The 24,462-nt window shown below is 39.6% G+C and overlaps 1 protein-coding gene across 2 annotated transcripts in view; it reads left to right on the top strand.

The window, feature by feature from the left end:
- The window catches only part of LOC122813502 (UDP-N-acetylglucosamine transporter-like), a 683,641-nt gene extending 660,298 nt beyond the window's left edge, over positions 1–23,343 (top strand). For both annotated transcript variants that reach the window (XM_044085849.1, XM_044085848.1), the window contains exons 9-10: positions 2,052–2,185; positions 23,070–23,343. In XM_044085849.1, the coding sequence (XP_043941784.1) occupies positions 2,052–2,185; positions 23,070–23,196 (261 nt within the window). In that variant the 3' untranslated portion in view covers positions 23,197–23,343. The remainder of the gene's footprint in view (positions 1–2,051; positions 2,186–23,069) is intronic.
- Positions 23,344–24,462: the final 1,119 nt, after the last annotated feature.

Consider the following 24,462-nt stretch of genomic DNA (forward strand, 5'->3'; position numbering starts at 1 on the left):
GTGGAAAGAATCAAACCCTGTACCCTTGGCTATAGGAATCAGCTCATTAGCAACTTAGAGTTTTAATCCACTGTGCTAACTTCCCTCCTTAAGGTCTAAAAGTCATCATCATTATCATCATTTTGTTCTTACACTGAGTTGTCAAATGAATTTAGATTTAACTGCATGGCTGCTAATAATAGGAACTTCACATTTTCTTATGACCAGGGTACAAGATGCTGCTTATAGCAAGAAATGTAGTAATTGATATTTTCACAATGTAGTATTTGAAATAATGAAGTTGGAGAAAAGATAGGATGGCGATTGTGCTATGTAGTAGTGCTTTGTGTAGTTTGTTAAGCTGTTAATGTATATTTCATTTTGGGAATTTTGTTGAATAACATCAAAGCTCATTAAGCTGGAAGGTATATCACTGTACTTGAGAGATTCTTTGGAAAAAAAAAAACATATTTTACACAATCAAGCACTAACAGATGTAACAGGTGAATTAATATGTACCTACATCCTAAGGCTTAACGTTCAAGCACAATGTGTTATGCGGGAAGCTACACATTTGTCTCTGAAGTGAAGCACTGCTCCACTGATCTGCTTCCAACAGTGGTGACTCCACTTTTCATTCTATGATTAGTTCCCAAATCACAATTATAGCCAATCTGCAAAAAGAGAATGACTTTTGGAGCTTAAGGAGCCAATCAGAATGCACTGTAAAAGTTTAGACAACCTTAGGTAGAGTAGGAGGATTCCCTTGATCCAAGCATTAACATAATTTACATGGGGAGGTATGTACTGCTTGGAAAATATCGCATGCCAAGAAATGCATAATAGTATCCTTTGGGAAGTCAGCCTCCCATGGTAACCATATTGACAACACACCCCTAAGTGTCGACCCAGTAGTCAGGGACCTAGGGACACATGTAGACAGTAATCTAGCCTTTGACCATCATGCCTCTACAGTAGTGAGGAAATCATTATGTGTTGTGAAAGTTAACATCTAGGTCCAAGGAAGTCATTGTTCCACTGTATTCGACACTCATGAGGCTTATCATGGAGTACAATTTCCCCTTTGTAATATACTTAACCATGCACATCCAACAGTTGTAATGTCCACAGAGGCTCCTCACCAAAAGAATACAGGGCATAAATAACATGTCCTTTAAAGACCACCTCAAACATCTTTCTCTGTATTTTGTCTCCTACAGGTTGTTAAGGGAGATCTATGTCTGGTATACAAAGCATCTTCAGACCCCACTCTGATGGCCCTCCTGCATATCAGCAAAACAAACACCATCAGAACTGCCCATTCTAAAAACTTAAACTTTGTTGTGATATAAGTAGAACTTGCTGAAGAGACAGATATGTATCCCAGAGACTACCCCTTCTCTTTAAATAAGCTCCCAATCCATGTGAAGCAGAGTTCCTCCCTAACCAAATTTAAGTGTAGGTTAGATAACTGGATGGCAGCTGGAAATTCACCATGGTTTGTCATGTATGTCTGTAATGGACACAGACAGCCTATAAATGGTTTATTTTTCAGTCCCCTGCTTGTAAATGTTTAATTTCCCAAGCCCCTGCTTACACTACCAAGGGTACTGGATTTTGTCAGAGATTTGGGATGCATTACTAAGCTTAAAAGGCCCCAGTGATCATCAGCCTTGTATACACCTATGAGCTTGCGAACACCATGCAGGTATCTCTATTTGTTCTGATCTACCAGAATGGCTAAAACACTTGGCGTAGGTTACCAACGTACCACTAGGAGGATCTAATAAAATATTCATTAGATAAGTAGGCAGTGATATGGGAAGAGGTGAATGATAGCTAGGCATTGCATATTTCAGCCTGTCATATGTGTTGAAAATATATTTTCATCAGCTCCGTTCACTTTCTGTAACTTTGCATTTGGCCTGTTTTTCGGTAAAATGGATCTTGCATAGTTCAGGTTACTTAAAGGCAGGATGATTCTTCTGAATGACACATATCTATTCTTGTCAAAGTATTAACTAGTGATGTTTTCAAAAATATATTTTCTGTTTGCTTTTATGTTTATTTAGGCTCTTGGAGGACTTGTGATAGCGACAGTAATGAAGTATGCTGACAATATATTAAAAGGATTTGCTACATCATTGTCCATAATTCTGTCAGCGGTGATTTCCATTTTCTGGTTAAAGGACCTTGAACCAACCAGGTACTTAATTGCATAACTCTTCACTATGAGAACTGCATTTTTTTCATCCAGTACTTTCTTTTTATACCCATCATTCTCTCTTACATTTGACCCTACCAACTTTGTGTGACATCATTGCACACAAATATCATGAGCAAAAATGACATAATAAATGGAGACTAGGTATGTGCTTCTTTGACAACGGAAATCATTAGTTCCATTATTTGGTTTTCACATATTTACTCGGAAAGTTAAAAACTGGTGACTGGCAAGAAGAGTTGCACTAAAAAGCTATTTTCTATTTGTCTCTGTGGCATAGTGGAATAAAGTCTTGACTATAACCTAGACAACCCGAGCTTAAGTACTGGTTCAGGTGCTGGAAGAGCTGGGCAAGGGAGAGAGGAAGGGAGTGGCTGATGCTGGCTCACCTGCCTTAAGGGAGGGGATTGGGTTTTCCAACTGGATGATCACTACCATACAGATGGATGCCTGCAGGGAAAGAGTAGGGCCAAAGGCTGGGGATGTCAAGTTAGTTAGGCCAAGCCAGTAATGGTAGCCATCTCTTGAATGTGTGTGGAAGCACACCCACATTGGGGAAGAATATTGCCAAGCCTTTAATTGTATGACATAGGTGTTCATGTCAGCCACAAGGGTTTGGGGAATAGGCCTACAAGAAGAAAAGCCTGAAAGTTGTAAGAATTATGGGAGTACTATCAGTTCTGTCCACTCGGGAAATGCATGGGGCACGAACAGCTCTCATCGAGAGAGAGAAACAAACAGGCCAATAGATCATGGGGAGTTGATGATCAGCAGGCAGCATGGAACAAAAATGATTACTAGCTAGAGTTCTAAGATGTGTAGTGGAAGAATATGATCACAGTATAAAATTACATCTTTTGAAATACATATTGAGGTATGAATCTATTAGCATAAATACAGACACAAAAAGTAAGATAAAAAAGTAGTCATAGTGCAAAAACAAAATTTAAATAAATGCAGAAACAAATAGAACAATAGTTCTTGGTAAAATAAGTTTTTATTTAATTGTTTCACTGATTTTTTATTGTGCATTTTTCCAATCAGTATCATAGTAATAAACTGTAAAGTAGCAAATTGTCAGATATACCAAACAAAACTAAAACTAATGGCCCCCAATGACATATTGGCCTGTTTATTTCTCTCAGGCAGAGAGCTTTCCTGAACCATTCTTTCCCTGACAGGACAAAGCTGATTGCAGAACTCTTATTATGGCAGCCACAATGGCTTTTCTGGTTGAAGGCCTTTTGCCACCCCCACTCCCCCAAAAGTAGGATATGGTATAGCATGATAGAGCTCTCAGAATGTGCATCTGGAAAGGAGGTGACACTAGTATTGAGCAGTATCCTACCATCAGTAAGAATGATAGCACAATACAAATAAAACATAGTTGATTTTAATTGTTGGCTTAACTTCTGGTGTCATTCAATATGCATCAGCCTTGGATAAGATATCTGACAAGCCTGGTTGCTTTGGTAGGGATTATCTGCTCTCTCGCTCTCTCTCTCTTTCTCTCTGTCTCTGCTAAGACTTTTTTTTTTCTCCCGTAGTGCCTTTTGTAAGCAAGGTCAGACTCCTCATATTACCCACATAGCCAACCACAATCAAAATCATGTGCTACTTTTATATGACTTTGATTGTGGTTGGCTATGTGGGTAATATGAGGAGTATGACCTTGCTTACAAAACAGTGGTGCAGCGGTTTGCATTGTTGCCTCAAAGCAAGAGGTTCTCCCATTCGATTCTTGGCTGGAGCACCTTCTGCGTGGAGTCTGCATGTCCTCCCCATGGTCGAGTGATGTAAAAGACATGCAGGTAGGTGCGTGCATGAATGGGTGTGCCTTGAAGGTTGGGCGTCGGGCTGGCAACTCTGCACCTTAAAAATCCACTGCCAGTCATTAGCGGACCAGAGTTCCACTGTGGCGACCCCTAACCGGGATAAAGCCGAAAGACATTACTATAAAAGTAGCACTGCTCAATGCTAGAAGCATAAACAAAAACTGTACTCATTATAGGCATTCCTTGATATATGTTTAGTTAGTGAAACATGGTTTCAGAACATTAAAAGCTCCCCAATAGTGCAGGATTTTAATGTCTACCGCTCCTTCAGAACCAATTCCAAACTGGATGTTATAGATGGTGGACGTACCTGTGTGCCTAAGAAACAATTTCACCTCCAGACAATGACCTAGAATTCCACCATATTCTTCTTCTTCTTATGATAAAACCCACAGCTATGTGGTAACCAACTACTGTACCTTTTCTGTGACACTGTTAGACCATGGCACATAGCATAAGAAATGGATGTCCCTCACCATTGAACCAAATACTATCTTCTTGGATGACTTCAACTATCCCTCCACTAACTGATGAACATATACTACCACAAATACATATGCAGAGAGATTTCTCTGATTTCATTAACGCCAAATCCTTGGACCAAATTGTCCAAATCCAATGGGGGCTCTAAGATATTAGACCTCCCTATGCTGAGACCCTATATTTACCAAATCACTAGTTAAATCTGACCATTGTGCAGTAACACTCACTCTAGGTGTGAAGCCTGAGTCACCTCAAAACCCTTCCATCTTCAGAGACTCTTTTAAAGTGAATCTACTCCAGTGACCTTGCTTCACACACTGCAGTTTTCATGGATAAACTCTACGTCCACCACCTCCAAATTAGTATTGATTCCTCTGTCCTCATAAAACATCAGTATAGTGCCAAATTTAAGAACAAGCCCATTTATTAGAATGAAAATGCCCATTTAGTGGAATTGCAGTATCGACAAACTATGCAGTAGGAGAAATAATCTCCTAACCTGTGAAAGCAACTTAATTTCTGTCAGCAAGGTCAGAGCTCAAAATGATTCAACAGACAAATTAAAATCAAAATCAAATTCTCCAACAAGTACAAATTGTGAATCACCTCACAGGATAAGGGGTAACCACAAAGCTATCCTCAGCTAAGAAATAGCAACATACAATGATCTAAGTTAATACCAAATATCATATATTCATTTCCTATGACATTCGCAACATATTAAGAAAGAAATGCAGCTCAAGCTTTACTGCCCTATCTCCCTCAAATTGTTCACAGCATATTAGCATGCCTATTCCACCACACCTAAATTTTCTCTGAACAAGTCCTAAGCTCTCTCTTCAAGGCTAAAAACATGAACAACATTTGCCCTGACAATGTACCAGGTCATCTTCTTGTCAACACCAAGCACTGCCTTGTTGACTATCTGTTGCAGCTACTCACTCTCAACCTCTCCACTGGATTTATGCCAGACGTGTTGAGAAGTGCTGTAGTCCTCCCACTTCACGAAGGGGGACCCATTGCTGACCAGGGCAAATATAGACCTATCAGTATCACTACCCCTATCTGTAAGGCAATGGAGAACATCATTATGAGCCTCATTTAATAAGGATATAAGCAGTCCTCAAAACCTGGAACTGAAACAATTTGGGATTGATTAGGGCAGAGACTTCCTCTTGAATTTGTTGGATTTGTTTGCACAAGTCACTAAGATATTAGACTTAGGTAAATCTGTTCACACAGCATGCTTAGACATAGCCAAAACATTTGATACCATTCCACAGTCAAGTAGCATTGATCAGTTAATCCAATAAAACGTAAATCCCTGTTACCCAATAGCAAACTGCTCTACCAGCAGAACCCAGTCTGTTAGTATTGCAAGTAAACTGTCACATTAAAGATGAGTTACCAGCAGTGCTCTCCAGGGATCAGTCCTGGGTTCATTCCACTTTGGTACCTACTTCTCTGACTTTACAACAGACACCAAAGGCCTGTGGCAGATGAAGTTTGTTGATGACTGCAAACTCTGGTCTGTTAAAATACCCCAGCTGACTGATGGATTCTCCAAGAAGGCCTAAATCATGCTAACCAGTTGATCTTGGACCACAGCCTCAAACTGGATGCCAAAGAATGCATCACTATGTCTTTTGGCAAACTTGGGCACTCCTGCTCCTATTACATCTCCCTAACAATTCCCTCTATCATTAGGGACTTGGGAATGTTCACTGCTGACAAACTATCCTTTGACCACCATCTAGCCACTGTTTTTAGGAAATCATTTTATATAGTCAGACTAATCATCTCTGGCACATCTTATAGATTAAGGAAGTCATTACCCTCAACTATTCTTCCCTGTTCAGACCAATAATAGAATATAATGCCCTCTTTGATATGCACTCGGCCAAGCAAATGACCCAGTTGGAGTGACCACTGCATTTCCTTAACAAAAAAGTCAAGGGCATGTCCTCCTTGAGTTACTCTGACGGCCTTATAGTATTCAAACCCCATTTCCTACTGGCTGTTGAGGGAGATCTCTGTCTTGCCTAAAGAGCCTTAAAAGATCAGGCCCTTTGTAACTTCCTAAACATCCATAAAACTAACACTACTCTTAATATTCACACAAGAGTCCTAAACCATCACCGAAACATAAATAGGACTTGTTGGGGTAGATATCTTTCACAGAGAATACCTCTTTTATTGAATCGACTCCCCTTAGAGGTTAAGCAGAGTGGCTCTATGATCCTTTTGAAGCATAACCTGGATGACTTAATGAGCAATCATAAGTACAACCCCAGTGAGACACCTCTAACACTTATGGAAAGGGGCCAAAACTAGGTTACAGCCTGGCATTAATTCATATCTCGGTAAATGGGTGGATCATTGACTAAGTTACAAATGATCCACTGGAGCCACAGTCTAGTATGAATCTATGAACCTATGAGCCTGTAACACTATAAATGTGAAACTGCTGTAGCCTATATTTATATAATTTATAGAGAAGACTGTACAACATTTTGGTGTGAGCCATTCTGTTGTTTCAACATTTGACCCGTAAATCACAGTCATGTTGAGTTTAAGCTGTTGACAAGACATACCTTTCAGTAAGACAGCAAGTCAAGATACCACAGATTGACTTATTAACTAATCATTAAAAGCGTGCAAATCCACAAAACTAAGCATGCTTGTGCATTTCTTTGTAAAGGGCTGCAGCCCCATATCTCACGCTACGTACTGTGAAATCATACCATCACAGAGAAGGGGGTGCACACCAAACTATATGCAGAGAACTGTTCTCCTTAATCCATCATAAAGTCACCCCTGTGAATGATTAGTGGGTGACTTCTTGAAGGGAACTTGACAAAACAGATCTTATTTTAGAAAACATCATTCTAAGGACTATATCTGCATATAGTGATGAGTTTTCCAGAAGTACACACAATGCCAGTGATAGCTTCTTGCCATCTGCTTTTTTGAGCTCTAATAATATCTTATTCTCTGCTGCTGATTCATCTTCCTGCAACAGTACGCCAGCTTTTGATGCTGGACTCTTTCTGCTTGCATTTATGTTGTGATGTGATTACTGTAGTCACTTTTGTTGCAATTAGTTTTCTTCAACTTCAATAAACCTTTTCTGTTTTGTTTTTTTTTTTTCTTTTTCTTTTTTTTTTTTTTGTCTCCCAGGTTTTGTTTTTGACAACCTCATTCTGCTTTTTTGTATACTTCTAGTTAACACCCATAGCTCCTTAAGGCATCCAGACCTTTTGTCTGTGTGGCTTCATTAACTAAGTGACTTTCCAATTAATAATAGGCAGCATTTCAAACAGGAAGGAGTAATTAACAAAATTATGCTAAGATTGTCATTCTAGGATGTCCTGCAGTTGAGAAATTATCACTGTTTGCCATTTATTGCTATTCATATTTTCATATTTATGTGCATATTCATAACTGAATGACCTACATGCTATTGAAGGGTATGTTGTAAAATGCCATGGTGGGAGGCAGGAAATTTCATTCTTAATATCCACTTATATCACACTATACAAGAGATACTGCTCGTTGTTTATTAGTAATTATGAAAATAAGCAATATTTCTATATGGACTTAACAAAGTGACTTAAAAATTATTGCAGGGCACCAGGTTAAACCTTAGAAGAAAACCATCATTGATATTTACACTGCAAGCTGCACATCTTAAGGGATATTCAATATTATTTTATATTATTAATCATACAATTGAACAAATGTTTTCAAATTTGTGTAAATATCTCAAACATTCGCTCAGAGATGAATTTATTGTTATAATGTGAAAGGGTATATCTGGTTGCCAGCAGTGAACTAACAATGTATGTCTTGGTTGCATGTTTTCCAAGATGTGACTATTTGTCAATGTTCAGAAAAAAAAAACAGCAATTCTGGGTTTGTGTGCATTAATATATTATAGTATTCATGGGAAAAATATGAATGCACTAATACCACTGTAAAGAAAACTTCTTCCTGATAGCATTGCTATTTGTACAGTTTTAATAGCATTTCATGTCCAAAAAATCTTTACATTAATTTATTGTATGCTTTTTAAATTTTTGGTAGAAAATGCTGTGGAATGTAGGAATGTGTTTAGGCCACTAGTGGTGTGACATTCCACACCACATAGGTGTCAATGAGTTAAGACCACTTTTATAGCAATGTCCCACAAGCTGATGTGAGTTATGTTGAGATTTACTACTTATGTCTCACAGAGATTATGCTTCTGACAGAGAATTTGTGAAGGAAAGTAATTGCAAATGTGCCCATGAACAGTTAAATTTATTTTTTAAACTAAGAATTGTAGTGCCATTGCTTGTTTTGTCCTAATGGCCAATAAGCAGTGTTTTACTTCATAAACTACTGATGCTAAGCATGGAAATGATTGCCATTGGTTTAGTTTTCTTTGCTGATCATAGTAATTTATCTGTTTTTGTTTGGATGCAATCAATGGGCCTTTTTCAGTAAGTTACTGTAAGATTTTACAAACAGAAATGTTTAAAATTAGAAGATGATTAATAGGATAGTACAGGAGTCCAGTAAACAGCATTACTAACTCAAAGTGCTTGGTCCTAAAGTTCAGTCATTAACTGGGATGACATCTACATACCCTTCCTGAGTCTACATAGTTTTCTCTGGTTGCTCCTCTTTCCTCCAAATCCTAAACACCAGTAAACTTTGCTTTCTATTATCAGACCAACTAATTTGATTTGAATTCCAGTGCCAACATTGTAGCACAGCAATGCAGAAGCACTGCACTCCAGTGGTAACATCTTTAGGACAGAGAATTAAACCAAGAACCTAGCTGCCTGAGACAGATTGCTTGGATGTTAAAGACCAAGGACATTTTCTTGTGTCTTGGCCAATTGTCCATATCTGCATAAAAGCCATCTAGGGTTTCTCCTGAAAACTGGCCACAGACCTAGTGGACTAACCTGATCAACAAAAGTAAATTATACAATGACCCCCATTAACATTCCAAAATGTGCGTGCTGATTGGTCAGTGTGCACATTGTAAATCAGACTTATACTAATGGAAAAAGGTCCGGTCGCCTGGACTTTTTCCATTAGTATAAGTCTTTTTTTGTGTGTGTGTTACACAGCAATGGAGAATGGAAGAGCTCCGTTGCTGTAATGATATCTTAAAAAAAAGCAACAGAGATCTTCCTTTCTCCGTTGCTTCTTATAAAGCTGTCTCGTTATGTTAAAACTCTTAAAAAAAAAGCAACGGAGATCTTCCTTTCTCCGTTGCGTTTTTTAAAGCTATCTCGCTATGTTAAACTCTTGTTTAACATAGCGAGATAGCTTTAAAAGAAGCAATGGAGAAAGGAAGATCTCCGTTGCTTTTTTTTAAAGCTATCTCGCTATGTTAAATTCTTTTAACATAACGAGACACCTTTTAAAAAGCAATGGAAATCTTCCTTTCTCCGTTGCTTCCACACACAGCTCTGATGTACTGCGTAAGCATACGCATGCACAGTACATCAGAACTGCTGCAAAATACCAGACAGCTGCAGAAGGGCAGCACAGAGGCATTATACAATGCCATTAATTAAGAAAAGTAAGTATTTTTTTTCTTAAATAATGTCATTGTATAATAGCAATAACCCACTTCTGGGTGTGGGTAATGTTGGATTTACCCACAGTTGTCTTTGTTTGGCCACTCGGGTTTCACCCTCATGACCAAACCACACCAACCATGGGTAAATCCATCATTACCCACACCCAGGCATGGGTTATTGCTTAAATAATCAATCAGTAGGGGAAGGTAATCAAGAAAAGGAGTTAAATAAGAAGTCACAGCACAAGTGGTTAAAGAGGAATATTGAACAACTGGACATAGTCTAGGAGAGGCATAGGGTTACTGATGGTTGTGATTCCTGTCACTAGAAGCATCACAATGATGGGTAGCTGAAAATGGAGGGGACTGGTAAAGATGGATGCTGAAACAGGACTGATCCCTTTTAAAATGGGCCTAAACATAAACAACTTGTTTGTTAAAGGAGAGCAGCAGTCACATATTGAGGTCCATATAGGAAGTAATGACCCAGTGGAAGGGATAGTAGATAAGGCAATGGAAATGATCACTTTAAGAATTGATAAGACTGTAATATACTGAAATTAACTGGAAACAACTGAAATGAGACTGGAAAAAAAATCTTATCTGTTAATTGTGAAGAAAAGGTGTCAGTCCTTTATAGGCCAAATCTTTTTGTACTTTTAATAGGTTCATAGGTAGGTACTAGGCTATCAGCCCAAGGGCCTACCTAAGCCTAGCCAACAAGGTTCCCTGGCTTATGCCACACAAGAAAGTTATTTTCCTGTGCCATTGTCGAGCAGAGACACAGAAGTGATCCCCGGGGTGTATTTCCTATTTCCCATCCACTCATCAAGATTTTTCTTGAAGAGTGCTAATGAAGAACTTTGCTTTACAAAGATGGGTAGCCTGTTCCAGAGTATGGAAAGTCTCTGGGACAGGAATCTAGCCCTCCAACATGTCCTGTTTATTGTGGTGACAAGATTTAGGTCCCTAGAGCATGTAGCTTGGAGGGATTGGGATTTCTTTAGGTGTAGCATGTCCAACAGCTTGACATAGCTTTATATGTTAGGCAGAGATCACCTCAGAGAAGGTGATATGCTACGGAGTAAAGCTGGAGTTTTTTGAAGCGGTCAGTGTAGGGCATTTATTTGAGGCCAGTAATCCTCTTTGTGAGGTACTTCTGTGGCCTTTCCAGCTGCTGCAGATGTCTTGTGAAGTACATTCCAAAAGGGGCTTGTACTCTATAATGAGTCTAATGAGTGTCAAGTAGAGGGGAACAATGACCTCTTTTTTCCTGGATGAGAACCCTTTTATGATGAGGAGGACCACATAGAAGGACTTCCTGACTACTGTGGTGATGTGACTATCAAAGGAGAGACTACTGTCCACCTGGGTCCCAAGGTCTCTTATCACACATTCGGCGTTAAGTAGATTGCTGCCTATGTGGTAGTTCATGGGTACAGAGTTTTTACCAAAGGGGATGACACTGCACTTTTTGGCATTGAGCTTGAGGCCATGGCTCTGACACCAGGCATCTGTCTCAGTGAGGCCCTTCTGTAGGATGTCCCCATCATTTGGGGACATGACTATGGCTCCTAGTTTGCAGTCATCTGTGAACTTCATTAGCCAGAGGCCTTCTGTGTTAGCCTGTACTTCAGAGAAGTAGATACCAAACAGGAGAGGACCCAGGACGGAACCCTGTGGTACTCCACTTGTCACTGCTTTGAGGTCAGATTTGGAGTCTGCAACTTTTACAGTGTGGGTTCTGTCAGTGAGCCAGTTGGCAACCCATCTTGTGACATAGGGATTTATACCTAGTTTAGTGAGTTTAGCTATAATTCCAGAATGGGGGATGGTGTCAAAAGCCTTGACAAGGTCAAGATAGGCGGTGTGAACCACCTTACCCTCATCTACGGCTTTGGAGACTGCCTCAAAGAAGTTGATCAGGTTCAGGAGGCATGATCTGCCTTTCACAAATTCGAACTGGGTGGGGTCCAGAGTTTGGAGGTTACCAATGTCTTTGTTTATGAGTTCCATGACGATACGTTCCATGGCCTTGCAGACCAGGCTCATCAGACTAATAGATCGATAGTTCCCGGGATCAGTGGTGGCTCCCCCTTTGTGGAGTGGGATAACTGTTGCTGTGCGCCATTCAGTGGGCACAAAGCCTGATGCAAGGCTATTATTGAACATGGTGCTTAAGTGGGGAGCCAGTTCATTCTGAAGTTTGTGTAAAACGCAGACTGAGATGTTGTCCGGTCCCATGGATGCTTTGTTTTTGGCTTTAGAGAGGGCAGCTTTTACCTACGTAGTTGTGATTACAGGGATTCTGCATTCTTCCTGTATAGATATGGGCCCTTTAGGGGGTGGGGGGTAAAGTTAGCACTGAACCTATCTGGCAGGATGTTGGCAATATCAGTTGGTTCTGTAATTTTCGTGCCATTGTGCTGTAACTCAGAGCAGATTTGGGTGTTGCCATTGACATTCTTGATATAGCTATAAAATGCTTTATGGTTGTCCTTAGAATTAGTGGCAATTTTGTTTTCATAGCTAGCTTTGGAGGATCTTATAAGGGATCTCAGCTTCTTACTGAGGCTGACCAGAGAGCTCCTCCACTCATGGGATTTTACTCTCTTTTGCAACAGTTTCTTCCTTCTGTTGTACAGTTTGTTTATGGCAGGGGACCACCAGATTGGCTTCCTTTTTTGGAGGATAGCATCTTGGTTCTGTTTGAGATAGCATGATCCATGCACTCATGTAAGTGCTTATAGAGTGCATTTGTGTAGGATTCAGCAGTTGTAACTGTATTGTCCATCTGCATGAGTGTCATGAAGTTCACCACTTCTGTCTTAAGAAGCATGAAGTTGGCTTTGGAGGAATTTTTCACTGTGGTTTCCTTAATGGGGTGGTGGGGGCGGGATGTGGATATCAAGGGTGATTAGCTTATGGTCGGATCGGACCAATGAGGAGTTGACTTCAGGTGTGGAACACCAGTCTAGGATAATGTTGCCCCTGGTGGGGGTGTGGATAAGTTGATCCAGGGCATTGGAGTTTATGAATTCCAGAAAGTGTTGAGCTAAGGAGTTGGTACACAAGTAGTTTTCCCAGTTAATGGTGGGGTAGTTGAAGTTGCCCATTATTAGGGTGTTTGGTTGAACCCAAATATTTTCCAGTACATCAAGAAAAGAGGAGTGGGAATCCTGGGGCATAGTGGGGGATCTGTAGCAAGCTACAATTTGGATTGCAGTTTTGCCCAAAGTTAGTTGCACTTGGATAACCTCGGATGCATTATGCTGAGCAACTAGCATGGAGGTGTGGATATCCTTAATGAATATGGACACACCTCTGCCTTTGGTGTTTCAGTCCAGGTTACATGGCCGAAAAGTGTGGTATGAGTTATAGCCTGGTAGTGCAGGGGTGCTCTCTGGAGCCTTGAACCAGGTCTCAGTCACTGCACAGATATCAATGTTCTCCATTTTAAGGAGTGACTCAAGTGACTGCATTTTGAGATTTAGACTTCTAGCAATGAGTAGCATTACCCTCAGTTTTTTCTTGCCTGTTCCTGTTACGGTGGTGAATTTGTTATTTGAACCTTGCCTAAAAAAGGCACTATTGGGGCAGCAAGAGCCTTAGCCAGTATCCAGAATCCCAGGGGCGACAGGTGCAGGCCATCTGTGGCAAAGCATCGTGGTCTGTCAACCATGTCATCCCAAGCAGATAGATACTGGATCCCCTTAGAATGACACCAGAAGCGTAGCCAATTGTTGAAGTCAATCATTTTGTCCTTGTACTGTGGTATCATTCTGGGTGATGGCAGAATGCTACTCAGGGCTAGGGTCATACCTGCCTGGGCTACAAGATCGGAGAGCTCTTTCATGTCTCTTTTCATGTAGTCCAGGGAGGTACGTCTCAGGTCATTCACACCAACATGGACAATGACAGAGTCATATTTGTACTTGTTGTGGCGTGACCTGAGTGCATGGGTTATGTGGCAGATCCTGGCACCTGACAGGCAGCTGACAGTAACCTTCTCCTTGTTTAGCCTGGTGAGTGGGACATCAGTGTGCCTGACTATAGAGTCACCTACGACTAGTGTGTTGGGTACATTGTTTTGCCTTATTGGCTGTGGTTGAGTGGCACACTGAGTCTGTGGGTTATGTGTCATTTGGGTTGTGCTGGGAGATGGAGGTTGCTTGTGTTTCTGCTTTGGAGGTCTCTGTGCTTAGACAGATTATTATTGAGAACCTCCGTGAATGTTTTTGTGTTACTATGTGCGTATTTTGGTGGTGTAGATTTAGTGAGAGTATGTGATGAGTGTGGTGTGGTGCAAATGTTTACATTCTCCTCATGACTGTCAAGTTCAGACTTGATTGGAGAGAGCTTTACCTCCAGTTTGGCTAGATAAGTGCATCTCTCTCACAGGTTGTAGTGTTAGGAGGTAGGAGGAGAGGGTTGTCTGTGTACATGAGGCAATTTCTACATTGTCTCAAGATGCCCAGATTCATCAGATAGACAGGAGAGAACACTGGGAGCTGACCCTTGGACATGCCTGAATAAAAAAACTATTTTCCTTTAGATATGTGAGGAAAGTGAGTACAAGAGCTGTTTTTCTCTAAGCAAGTGAGAAAACTAAGCACAAAAACTGTTTTCCTCTAGGTAATGAGGAAGGTTGAGTGCTATAGTAATTAGTAGCTTATTTAGTGCTTACAAGTTCTGAACAAGTGGTGAGCACGAATAAGCAAATTTAAGTGCTAAAACTAAGAATCTGTATCTGCACTAGACGAGTTACAGGACAGAAACAAGTGCAAATGCAGGCTTTCAAATCAGAAAGTTGAGAGAGATGGAAGAGATTGCCCAAACGGCCAGTAACTACAATTTCTGGGCCAAAACCATTCCTTATGTGGTAGACAGGTTACCTAGTGCTTACCACTCCCACTGATAAGCTAGAAGGTTTCCCTCCAACACAGAAAGACTTGGAGGCTCAGAAGCTTACATACAGTCCTGGATACAGCAAATCTGTATCTGGAACACTAGTTACAGGAAAGGTAGGAAACAGGCTTACAGTTTTCTTTTTTTTTTTTTTTTTTTTTTTTTTTTTTACAGAAAAGTAGCAAAAACAGTAGTAAAAACAATTCACATTCAGTGTAAGCTAGTACATTTGAGTATGTAGCAATATTAGACCAAACACAGTTTAAAAATGCAATTAAATTAAAAAGGACTAAAAACAAGTGCAGAAAGAGTTTATTAGGTAGAATGTTGTAAAGAGATGGGACTGGTGGAGTGTCTCAGATCAAATCTACAGTGGGGCGGGCAACTGCAAAAGCCATCAAATTTAAACTACAAGCCAAAAATAGGGAGGGGGGACAGTTTCAACAGAGATCTTAACAACAACTAACAGTACAAACTCTAAAACCAAAAAAATATACTCAGCTCTGTATATTTGCAGATAGATTGGAAAGCAGTCTCTGAGAACAGGGAGACAACAGTTTCAAAAGAGATCTAAGCAACAATTAACAAACTCTAAAACCAAAAATATACTCAGCTCTGTATATTTGCAGATAGATTGGAAAGCAGTCTCTCATTACACAGGTTCCAGCAATTAAATGCAGGCTGTTACTAACAGGTCTAATTTTATGCAAGTGATCCTTGAGTTAGATAACACACAAGCTGTAAAAAACAGTTATACCAACTGAAGACACGGCAGAAAATAGGGGTTGGGGACAGTTTCAACAGAGATCTAAGCAACAACTAACAGTGCAAACTCTAAAACCAAAAAAATATACTCAGCTCTGTATATCTGCAGATAGATCGGAAAGCAGTCCCTCAGAACAGGGAGACAACAATTCCAACAGAGATCTAAGCAACAATTAAAAAACTCTAAAACAAAAAAAATATACTCAGCTCTGTATATTTGCAGATAGATTGTAAAGCAGTCTTTCAGAACAGGGAGACAACAACAGTTTCAACAGAGATCTAAGCAACAATTAATAAACTCTAAAACCAAAAAATATATACTCAGCTCTGTATATTTGCAGATAGATTGGAAAGCAGTCTCTCATAACACAGGTTCCAGCAATTAAATGCAGGCTGTTACTAGCAGGTCTAATTTTATGCAAGTGATCCTTGAGTTAGATCAAAATGAATTCTGCACACAATGAAGTTCAGTTTGCAAATGCTTAATATCTGCATACTGCCTCCAATAACAGTGCTGCTAAACAATAACAGGCTATAGAAATGCTGGGATGCTAGATAACAGTAAATGTATCCAAAGGTTCTACAGGTACATTCTGATTCTCCTGAATAATATCAACTGAAACAGTCTTTTCCTCCTGAATAGTATGGATATTTGACCTGATTTCTGTACTCAGGCTCAAGTATCTGTACTGCAAAATGCCCTTTTGCATATCAGTCCAAAAGTTATTACTGGCTTCCCTGACCATGTCTGAACTATATCCTAACAATACCAAAAACCCTGTAATGTTTTACACACCTCTTTAGCCTTGGTTTCTGAGACTTGTCTTGCATGTCCCTCTTTATCTAGCATTCCATTGCAAGTATACATATCTTTCCTTTGAAATAGGAACATTCTGTATTTCTGCACATCTCGCGCTTAGACAGCAAGATTATCTTTTCCTTTCTAATGAGCTGTCTTTCCCTGAAACTGAATGCATATATGAAAACACAAGTGTGACTATATTTTCAGGCCTATTATCCTACCTTAATGTACTATAGTGAATGTAGGTGAATTGGACACTCTAAATTGGCCCTAGGTGTGAGTGTGTGCATGTGTGTGCCTCCTGTGGAAGGTTGGGTGCCGGGCTGGCAACTCAACACCGTAAAACTCCACTGCCAATCATGAGCGGACAGATGATCCGCTGTGGCGACCACTAACTGGGAAAAAGCCGAAAGAAGAAGAAGAATGTACTATAGTGAATTTACTATGAATACCCTCAGTGTAACAATCAAGGAACTTGAAGAAGTGTTCTTAGGTTTGCAAAGCTCTTAGATGCCCTTCTTGTAATAAAAACAGCAGTATGATGAAATACAAGCTTCTGATCTCCAAATGATGGAGAATGGGGTAAGTAGTAGAAGATATCTATATATCCTAGATGAATGGGTTGGGAGGGTGGCCTAATGGTTAAGGTGTTTGCCTTGCAAGCACGAGATGCAGGGTTTGAGTCTCACAAGGAATAATTGGCTAGGCTTAAAATGGCTCTCAAGGGCAGTTAGCTTAGTACGAACCTAAGATTGTAGCAATGAGGGAATGGATGTCATCTTATGGGAGATGAAGAGCTGTTCAGCAGACTTCACCTCAGTACCCTTTGAACAACATTGCTAAAACAGAATCCAGAAAAGCACATTAGAATGTCTGCCTTTAAAAAGAGATGGTAAGTCAGAGGGCAGGGATTTGAAAATTGTTTTAAGCAAAACAGAACAAGGAATCTGAAGTGAGTAAAAGCATCAAATTGCCAAATGAATGCAGAGCATGAGCACAGTAAATTAGAAAGGTAGTAGCAAGGAATTCAAGATTAAAGTAATAAGGATGAACTAGACATACAGATCAGGATGGGAAATAGTACCATAGGAAGGAGAGGAATAGAAATACACAGCAGGAAGATTATGTTAGCAAGGAAAGGGGACATCTTGAGGGGACCTTTAAAGCAGTAAAGGAGCATGCAGAGGCTGATTTATTTGGAAAACACCAAAGTAAAGATTAGGACAATAAAGAAAATGAAATGGAAAGTACTAGAAAAAAGAGCTAAGAATCACATATTGAAACATGATTAGAAAGGACAAAGGGTTGCAGAAGAGGGAATGGTGTATTGAAGTGACTGGACTCAGTGCATTGTTTAATTGCTCAGTAATGACCAAAGCTTGAGCTGGATGAGCTAGAGGTACAAATAGTGTAGAGCCAGGTTGATGTGATTTGAAAAAAAAAAGATGGAGCAATGGCAAGGTGGGATGGGATGCTGTGGTTCCATGGTGCATGAAACGCAGAAGCAGAATTGGGAAGAAGGAAAAAGAGTTGACAGCATCCTTAAGTGATGGATTATAGGAAGAGGAAAGGAAGAAAATAGGTCAACATGATGATAATAAAAAGGAAGAGGAACTACAACCTGGTTACATTACAGTAAATGTGAAGGAAACGTGAAAAACTGGTACACTGGCACTCATTATAGACCTAATAACACAAGCACGAATGCTGATGATGAAAAGAGGGATTCATACATACAGTAGGTGAGGTATGTTGTAAAACACATATGAAAGCCTGAGAGATTTGTCAACACCATTACTCAATGGCTAGGTCCCTGTACAAGGTTTTTATTTTATAACCATATTATTGCATGTACTATTCACCAATTTAAATCAGCCCCCACACCCAACACTAGCTACAATTCATAATCACTAAAGGCTGCTGACATCTCCCTTAATTTATACAACTAGACAGATGAACAGGTAGTTGTGAATATGGCAAAAAAGAAAATGTGTCTTCTCAAATACTGGCATGATACTCAGTATTACATAGGTGAGCACCAAAATCAGGACAGATGAAGAATAGTGAGTTAAAAATCATAATGTTGTTTGATAGCAAAAAGGTCCTGATTCCACTGACTCCTGTGGTGCATATTGATGAAAAACCACACTAAACTCTCACACACACACACACACACACACACACACACACACACACACACACATACACATTGAGGCAGTGATGCAAAAATATTCCTTTCAGTTAGAGCACTACCTGAACCCAATCCCCTTATTAGTATTTTAAGGTGACAGGTGTTGCAGCTAAATGTATCAAACACCTCTCTATGCAGAAGCAGAAAAAGAAACCAAAGCCTGCCTGGGGAGGGAGGAGTAACCCACCATTTATCACTGTACCCTGCCTTGTATACATAGCTATGGAGCAGTAGACATGAATCGCTCCTTGTTATGTATGCAGTACATGGAAAATGAATGGTGTTCTATCAATGGTGGCTCTCCTGGAAGCCAACATTTCAAATATACAGACTAAAAAGGCAGTGTTATTAATAATCAGACATGTTCTTGTATTCCTAAGCAGTGTTGTACTTCCAATTACACTGTGAACGCTCAGTAATCTGTTGGCATTTTGTTATACAGCTGTCAGACTATTATTTGTCAGTCTAAATTTGTTTTTATAAGGATTTATTTTCTATTAATTTATTTAGAAGTTGATAAGTGTGTATCTACAGACTGATCCAAAGGGTCCACTATTACTTAAGCCTGACCTCCATATATATAAGCATCATGTGCTATATTCCCATCTCAGGTGTCTCATACCTCTCAGCACTGACTCCCTGAGGAGAGTGGATTCTCATCACACAATAAGGTAATAGTCATACTAGCCTTTCAAGGTGATAGGTGCTGCAGTTATATGTATCACATATCTATATTCAGAAGAATAAACCACAGCTTATCCCTGGGGATGGGGACTAACAGATCACTTATTTTATCAGTTCCTTGAAAAAATACTCTGAAGCATGTTGATGCCTTCTATAATATTGCCTGGCAGCGTGAAATGGAAATATCTTACCCTTAGCATAGCTGTCCCATGATACTGTTAATACCTGCAACCCAGAGATCAATGATTACTTGCTCTTCAGACCACTTAGGCATTGCTGTGACGCATTCCAGTTCTAGTGTAGAAATATCTAAGTCAGTCATTCACAGTTGTTTATATGTAGCATGTATGACCCTCAAAGGACATTGACACATGGCTGCAAAGTAGCAAATATGCCAGAAATCCTGTGGATAACATCAACCTACTTCTGGTACTGCAGAGTTTGACGAGAGAGTGCTAGGAAGTAAATACCACAGTTATCAATTGAAAAAAGGCCTTGGGGTATATCTAAGAGGAAAAAAGTAACATTCACCTCTTAAAGGAAGGTTCCTGAACACATGTTATACAACAGAACTGACATTACACTTATGCAACACATCCAATCAACAGCAGCCCACAAGCCACTCTACTAATCCTCTAATATGTAGCACCCAAGGTCCCACCCAAGTTAACTCATAATTAAATGATATATCTGAAAGTTATGCCTTTACTTACATGCACATCTCTACTGCCACCAATCCAAGGGAAGGCTATAGCCAGGCATTCATAAAGCATGCAACAAAATGCACTTTTAAGTTGTATATTTTATTATGGATGGTGCTAACTAAATAATCACAGATATGACTATTCAATAAGAACCATTTCTGTCAGCTCTTTAACTTATTATTTTTAATTGTCATGGCAAGCTACTTTGCAGACTTAGAAGAATTTGAAGGCTGTGTACTTTGTATACATGTTGGTGTATAGTTCCAAAAATGCTGGCTGAATCCTGACTTCAAAATAGAGACGAGAAAGCCCTCATTTTCTATGGACTCAATATTATACCCCTCACCCCTTTTCTTGGCATTCCTCTAGCAAGCTAGTCTACAGATCACAAATCCCTCTGTATGTCCTTTGCTCTACTATCAAACTTGTATGAATATGCTCAGCATACCACACTGACCACCCTAGCTTCAAAGCCCAAGTGAGTAATTCATACCACTCTGCACATAATCTGTAAACAAGTTAAAAAAAGGTAGTACATATGGCTCAGCCCTCAGTCAGAGAACAGAAAATTCTCATTTCAGTCATCCTTGTCCCTCACAACCTATGTATTCGTTTACTAACTGCAAAAGGGGCATCACTCCTTCCTTCCTTCCTTTATTTATTGTGGAGGAAACCATGCATCAAGGATGCTTGGCACTCTGCTGATCGCTTACTCCTGTACTCAGCTGAGGAAGTTATTACCCTGCAAGCAGCCTAGTCTTAGACTGAGTCAATTAAAAGCACGCTGCTCATCTCAAAGATCAGTAAGCAGCTTTGAAAGGTACAATGTTCCGTACTGCAGGCTCACCAATATGAGGGGTTTCAAAAGTAGAACAACTTGTTTATGCTTCTGATAGTCTGAAAGACGAAGTTGTACACATTTTATTTGTATTTGTTGACTGGGGAAGAGCACTGATCCATGTGGACCTTTCTCAGACTCAGCCCTGGAGTGGTGCCTGGTTAAATGACTTACTCAGAGTCACACAGTTAGAGTCTGAAGGGATCAAATCTTGGACCACTGGACCATAGAAAATGGATAATTAACATATGCCATCCCTGACTGAATACAAGCTTATTTTTTCCTGCCTCTCACCATTTCTAAAAATATTCCTACAGTTGTTGGATGGCACTGTGGCACGGCTGATAACATTTCTCATCTCAGAGGCAGAGGTTTTCCAGTTCAATTCTCGGCTAGGGTGCCTTCTGTGTGGAGTCTGAATGTCCTCCCTGTAGTCGAGTGTGTTTCCTCCAGGTGCTCTGGTTTTCTTCCATATTTCAAAGACAAGCAGTAGCTGGATTGGATAGTCTAAATTGGCTGTATGTGATAGTGTGCGTGTGAGTGTTTGGTATGGAAGAAGAGCTGTGTTAGGGTTAGCCACCTGGTGGTGAAAACATTGGCTCTAGATGATTCTCACTATTGAAATGATACCCCGATCTCATGTGCAAAAATGGGAAAAGGGGTTGAGGGTGGATGGATGGATGGATGGATGGATGGATGGATGGATGGATGGATGGATGGATTGATTGATGGGTGGATGGATGGATGGATGGATCATAGTTGTTGAAAATCTAATTAAAAAGATCACTGCCTACATGGAGTATGGTTCTACTTTTGCATAAATGATCATTGTGCTCATTCCATCATAACATCTGACAGCTGCTGGTCATGCAGTTAAGAGTTATTTAGATCTAAAAGTAAAGCTCTACCTTGGGTAGGTAAAAAAAAATTAAGTTCATTTTGATGACACTATTGTTAGCATTCTTTCCCTGTTCTGTTAAAATATTGATCTTGCAATGCAGACAGACGATCACACTCTCTAGCTGACCATTTTTGGCCTTCAGGTCTATAACCTTCTGAGTCATCTATTTCGGTACCCTCTTGAGTACCCGATGCTTACTGAAAAATCACACAAAGGGCATTCATTTGTTGAACAAAATGTTAAAATTTGTATGGAAAATTATTCAGTAGATAGTATGGTTACCACGCAAGTTTGGGAAGGCCTGATTTAGTGCCATATAATTTGATGGATAGTTACTAGTCACTGAATATAACAACAGTGTCTTTATTAGTGCAGATGTTTCTAGTAGGTCTTTTTTCTTCTTGCAGCTCATTTATTGAATATTGATTGATCATTTAGACAAGCTGAGCTACTTAGTATTGCAAGAACTAATAAAACAAATCTATTCCCAGCAGCAAACTTAGTGTGCCATCATGTTAGCTGCAGATCAGAATGGAAGGCCCAGGCTCATACCCACTGCTTTTGCTCTGTCCTGAAGCAGGGTTTAACATCCAACAGTGCAGATCAGTGCACGTCTGTGAAGTTATCAAATGGAAAGAACATTCCCTAGCAAGTATTTTACACAAGAGGCCACAAACTTGATTATCTATGACAAATACTAGACAAGCTATACACATGATTTTGTCAATTTTTTTGCACATAAAACACAACTTTATTACAGACTCAAGAAACATGCATATAAGAGTTAACTGAAAAACATATTTAGTGCATATAGCCATACATATGCTTAACCAGAATTTAATCACATACCATTGTCTAAAATGAAAAGTATGCATGCAACATTTTGAGGTAAATAAACACAGACAGAACAGAACGTCTCTCATCAGTAGTTCTTTTCTCAATTTTTTCCATAGGACTGCATGTTGTTGTACAGCTACTGGAATATAGAAATAGCAGCAATACGCTGTCTACCAGTTTTTCCATCTAGTTATTTGTTTAAATATATATAATTGGTAGTATTGTTCTGGTTTTACAAATATGTGGCTAGATAATCACTGCAAGACTATAATTATAGCATGTCTGCTCCTTAAACTTTATTAAACTAGCTAACAATTATATTTTTTTCCTTTCACAGTATGTTTTTCACAGGAGCAACTCTCGTATTGCTAGCTACATTCTTATACAGTTATGAGATAAAGTCCAATGGAAATTCCAGCAAAGCATCAAACAATGTGAATGGTATTCATTCTGCTCTGAAATGAAGAACAAGGCATGGAAAAAAAGTATTACTTAACATGCTGCTGCCATCTAGTGGATGAACTTAGATAAGCTATATCTATAGTTTATACAGACTAGCAAGTGCCATGACTGAAAGAGAATGTTACTTTGTCAAACTAAAGTTTTTATCTGATAGATATAGGTTATTTTAATATAGTATGGTGATTTCTATGTATGCTAAATTTTTAATGTACAATATGCTTATATGAAATTATATATCCCTATAATCCCTATAATGGCCTAGCCTTATATGGAGATATCCATACCAACCCTGGTCCTGGCTTCACAACTAACAACTCCCTCCCCCCACCCCCTACTTCTTTCATAGCACACTCCAAATCCACCCCTCCCTCTTCCTCTTCTACCTCCTCTCTTAACACCCTTAAGTTCTTTACTATAAATGCTCAGAGCCTAAATAATAAAATACATCAAATACAAGCTTGGATTTGCCACAACCAACCTGACATCTTAGCCATCTCTGAAACTTGGCTAAAACCCCATACTGTGGACTCCAAAATCCTACCTCCTGGTTACCAAATCCATAGAAGCGACCATTTAAACAGAAAAGGAGGAGGCTCTGCTCTAATCTACTCTAACCTTCTCTCAGTAATCCCTCTACAAACTCCAATTCCACAATTCAAAAATTCTGAACTAACAGCTAGTCTCCTACAACTAAATAAACATAAAAATATCTGCATTATCACCCTATATATATATCCCCTGGCGACAACATCTCTACCCTTGAAAATATTCTTCATTGGGCCTCAACCAAAATAAAATTCAAAACCTTTATCCTAGGCAATGTTAATATTGATTGGAATAAAATTAACTCACCTTCTCCCTCCCTATTCATTAACCTCTACAACTTTACCCAAGTAATTCACACTACCACATGCCCAAATAAACACCACCCCCCAGGATCCATCATCGATTGGATCTTAGTCTCCCACCCAAACAAAATAATTCTCTCTGGCACTATCCCAGACACCTTTAGTGACCATCACCCTGCATTCATACATCACTCAAACAACACCACTAAACATCAGCACCATTACATCCACACTCGTAATCTCAGCAACTTCAACCCCACAAACTTCTCCAACACTCTTAAACACACTAACTGGCAAATCCTAAATACTCTTCCCCTTGACAACGCAGTAGAACATTTTAACTCTATTTTCCTAAAAATTCTCAACTCCCAAGCCCCACCAAGAAACAAACGAGTCAAAACTAATTCTGCTCCATGGCTT

This window comes from Protopterus annectens, chromosome 10.part0 (assembly GCF_019279795.1).
Source record: "Protopterus annectens isolate FY-2018-M chromosome 10.part0, PAN1.0, whole genome shotgun sequence".
In the NCBI taxonomy this organism is placed as follows: Eukaryota; Metazoa; Chordata; order Ceratodontiformes; family Protopteridae; genus Protopterus; species Protopterus annectens.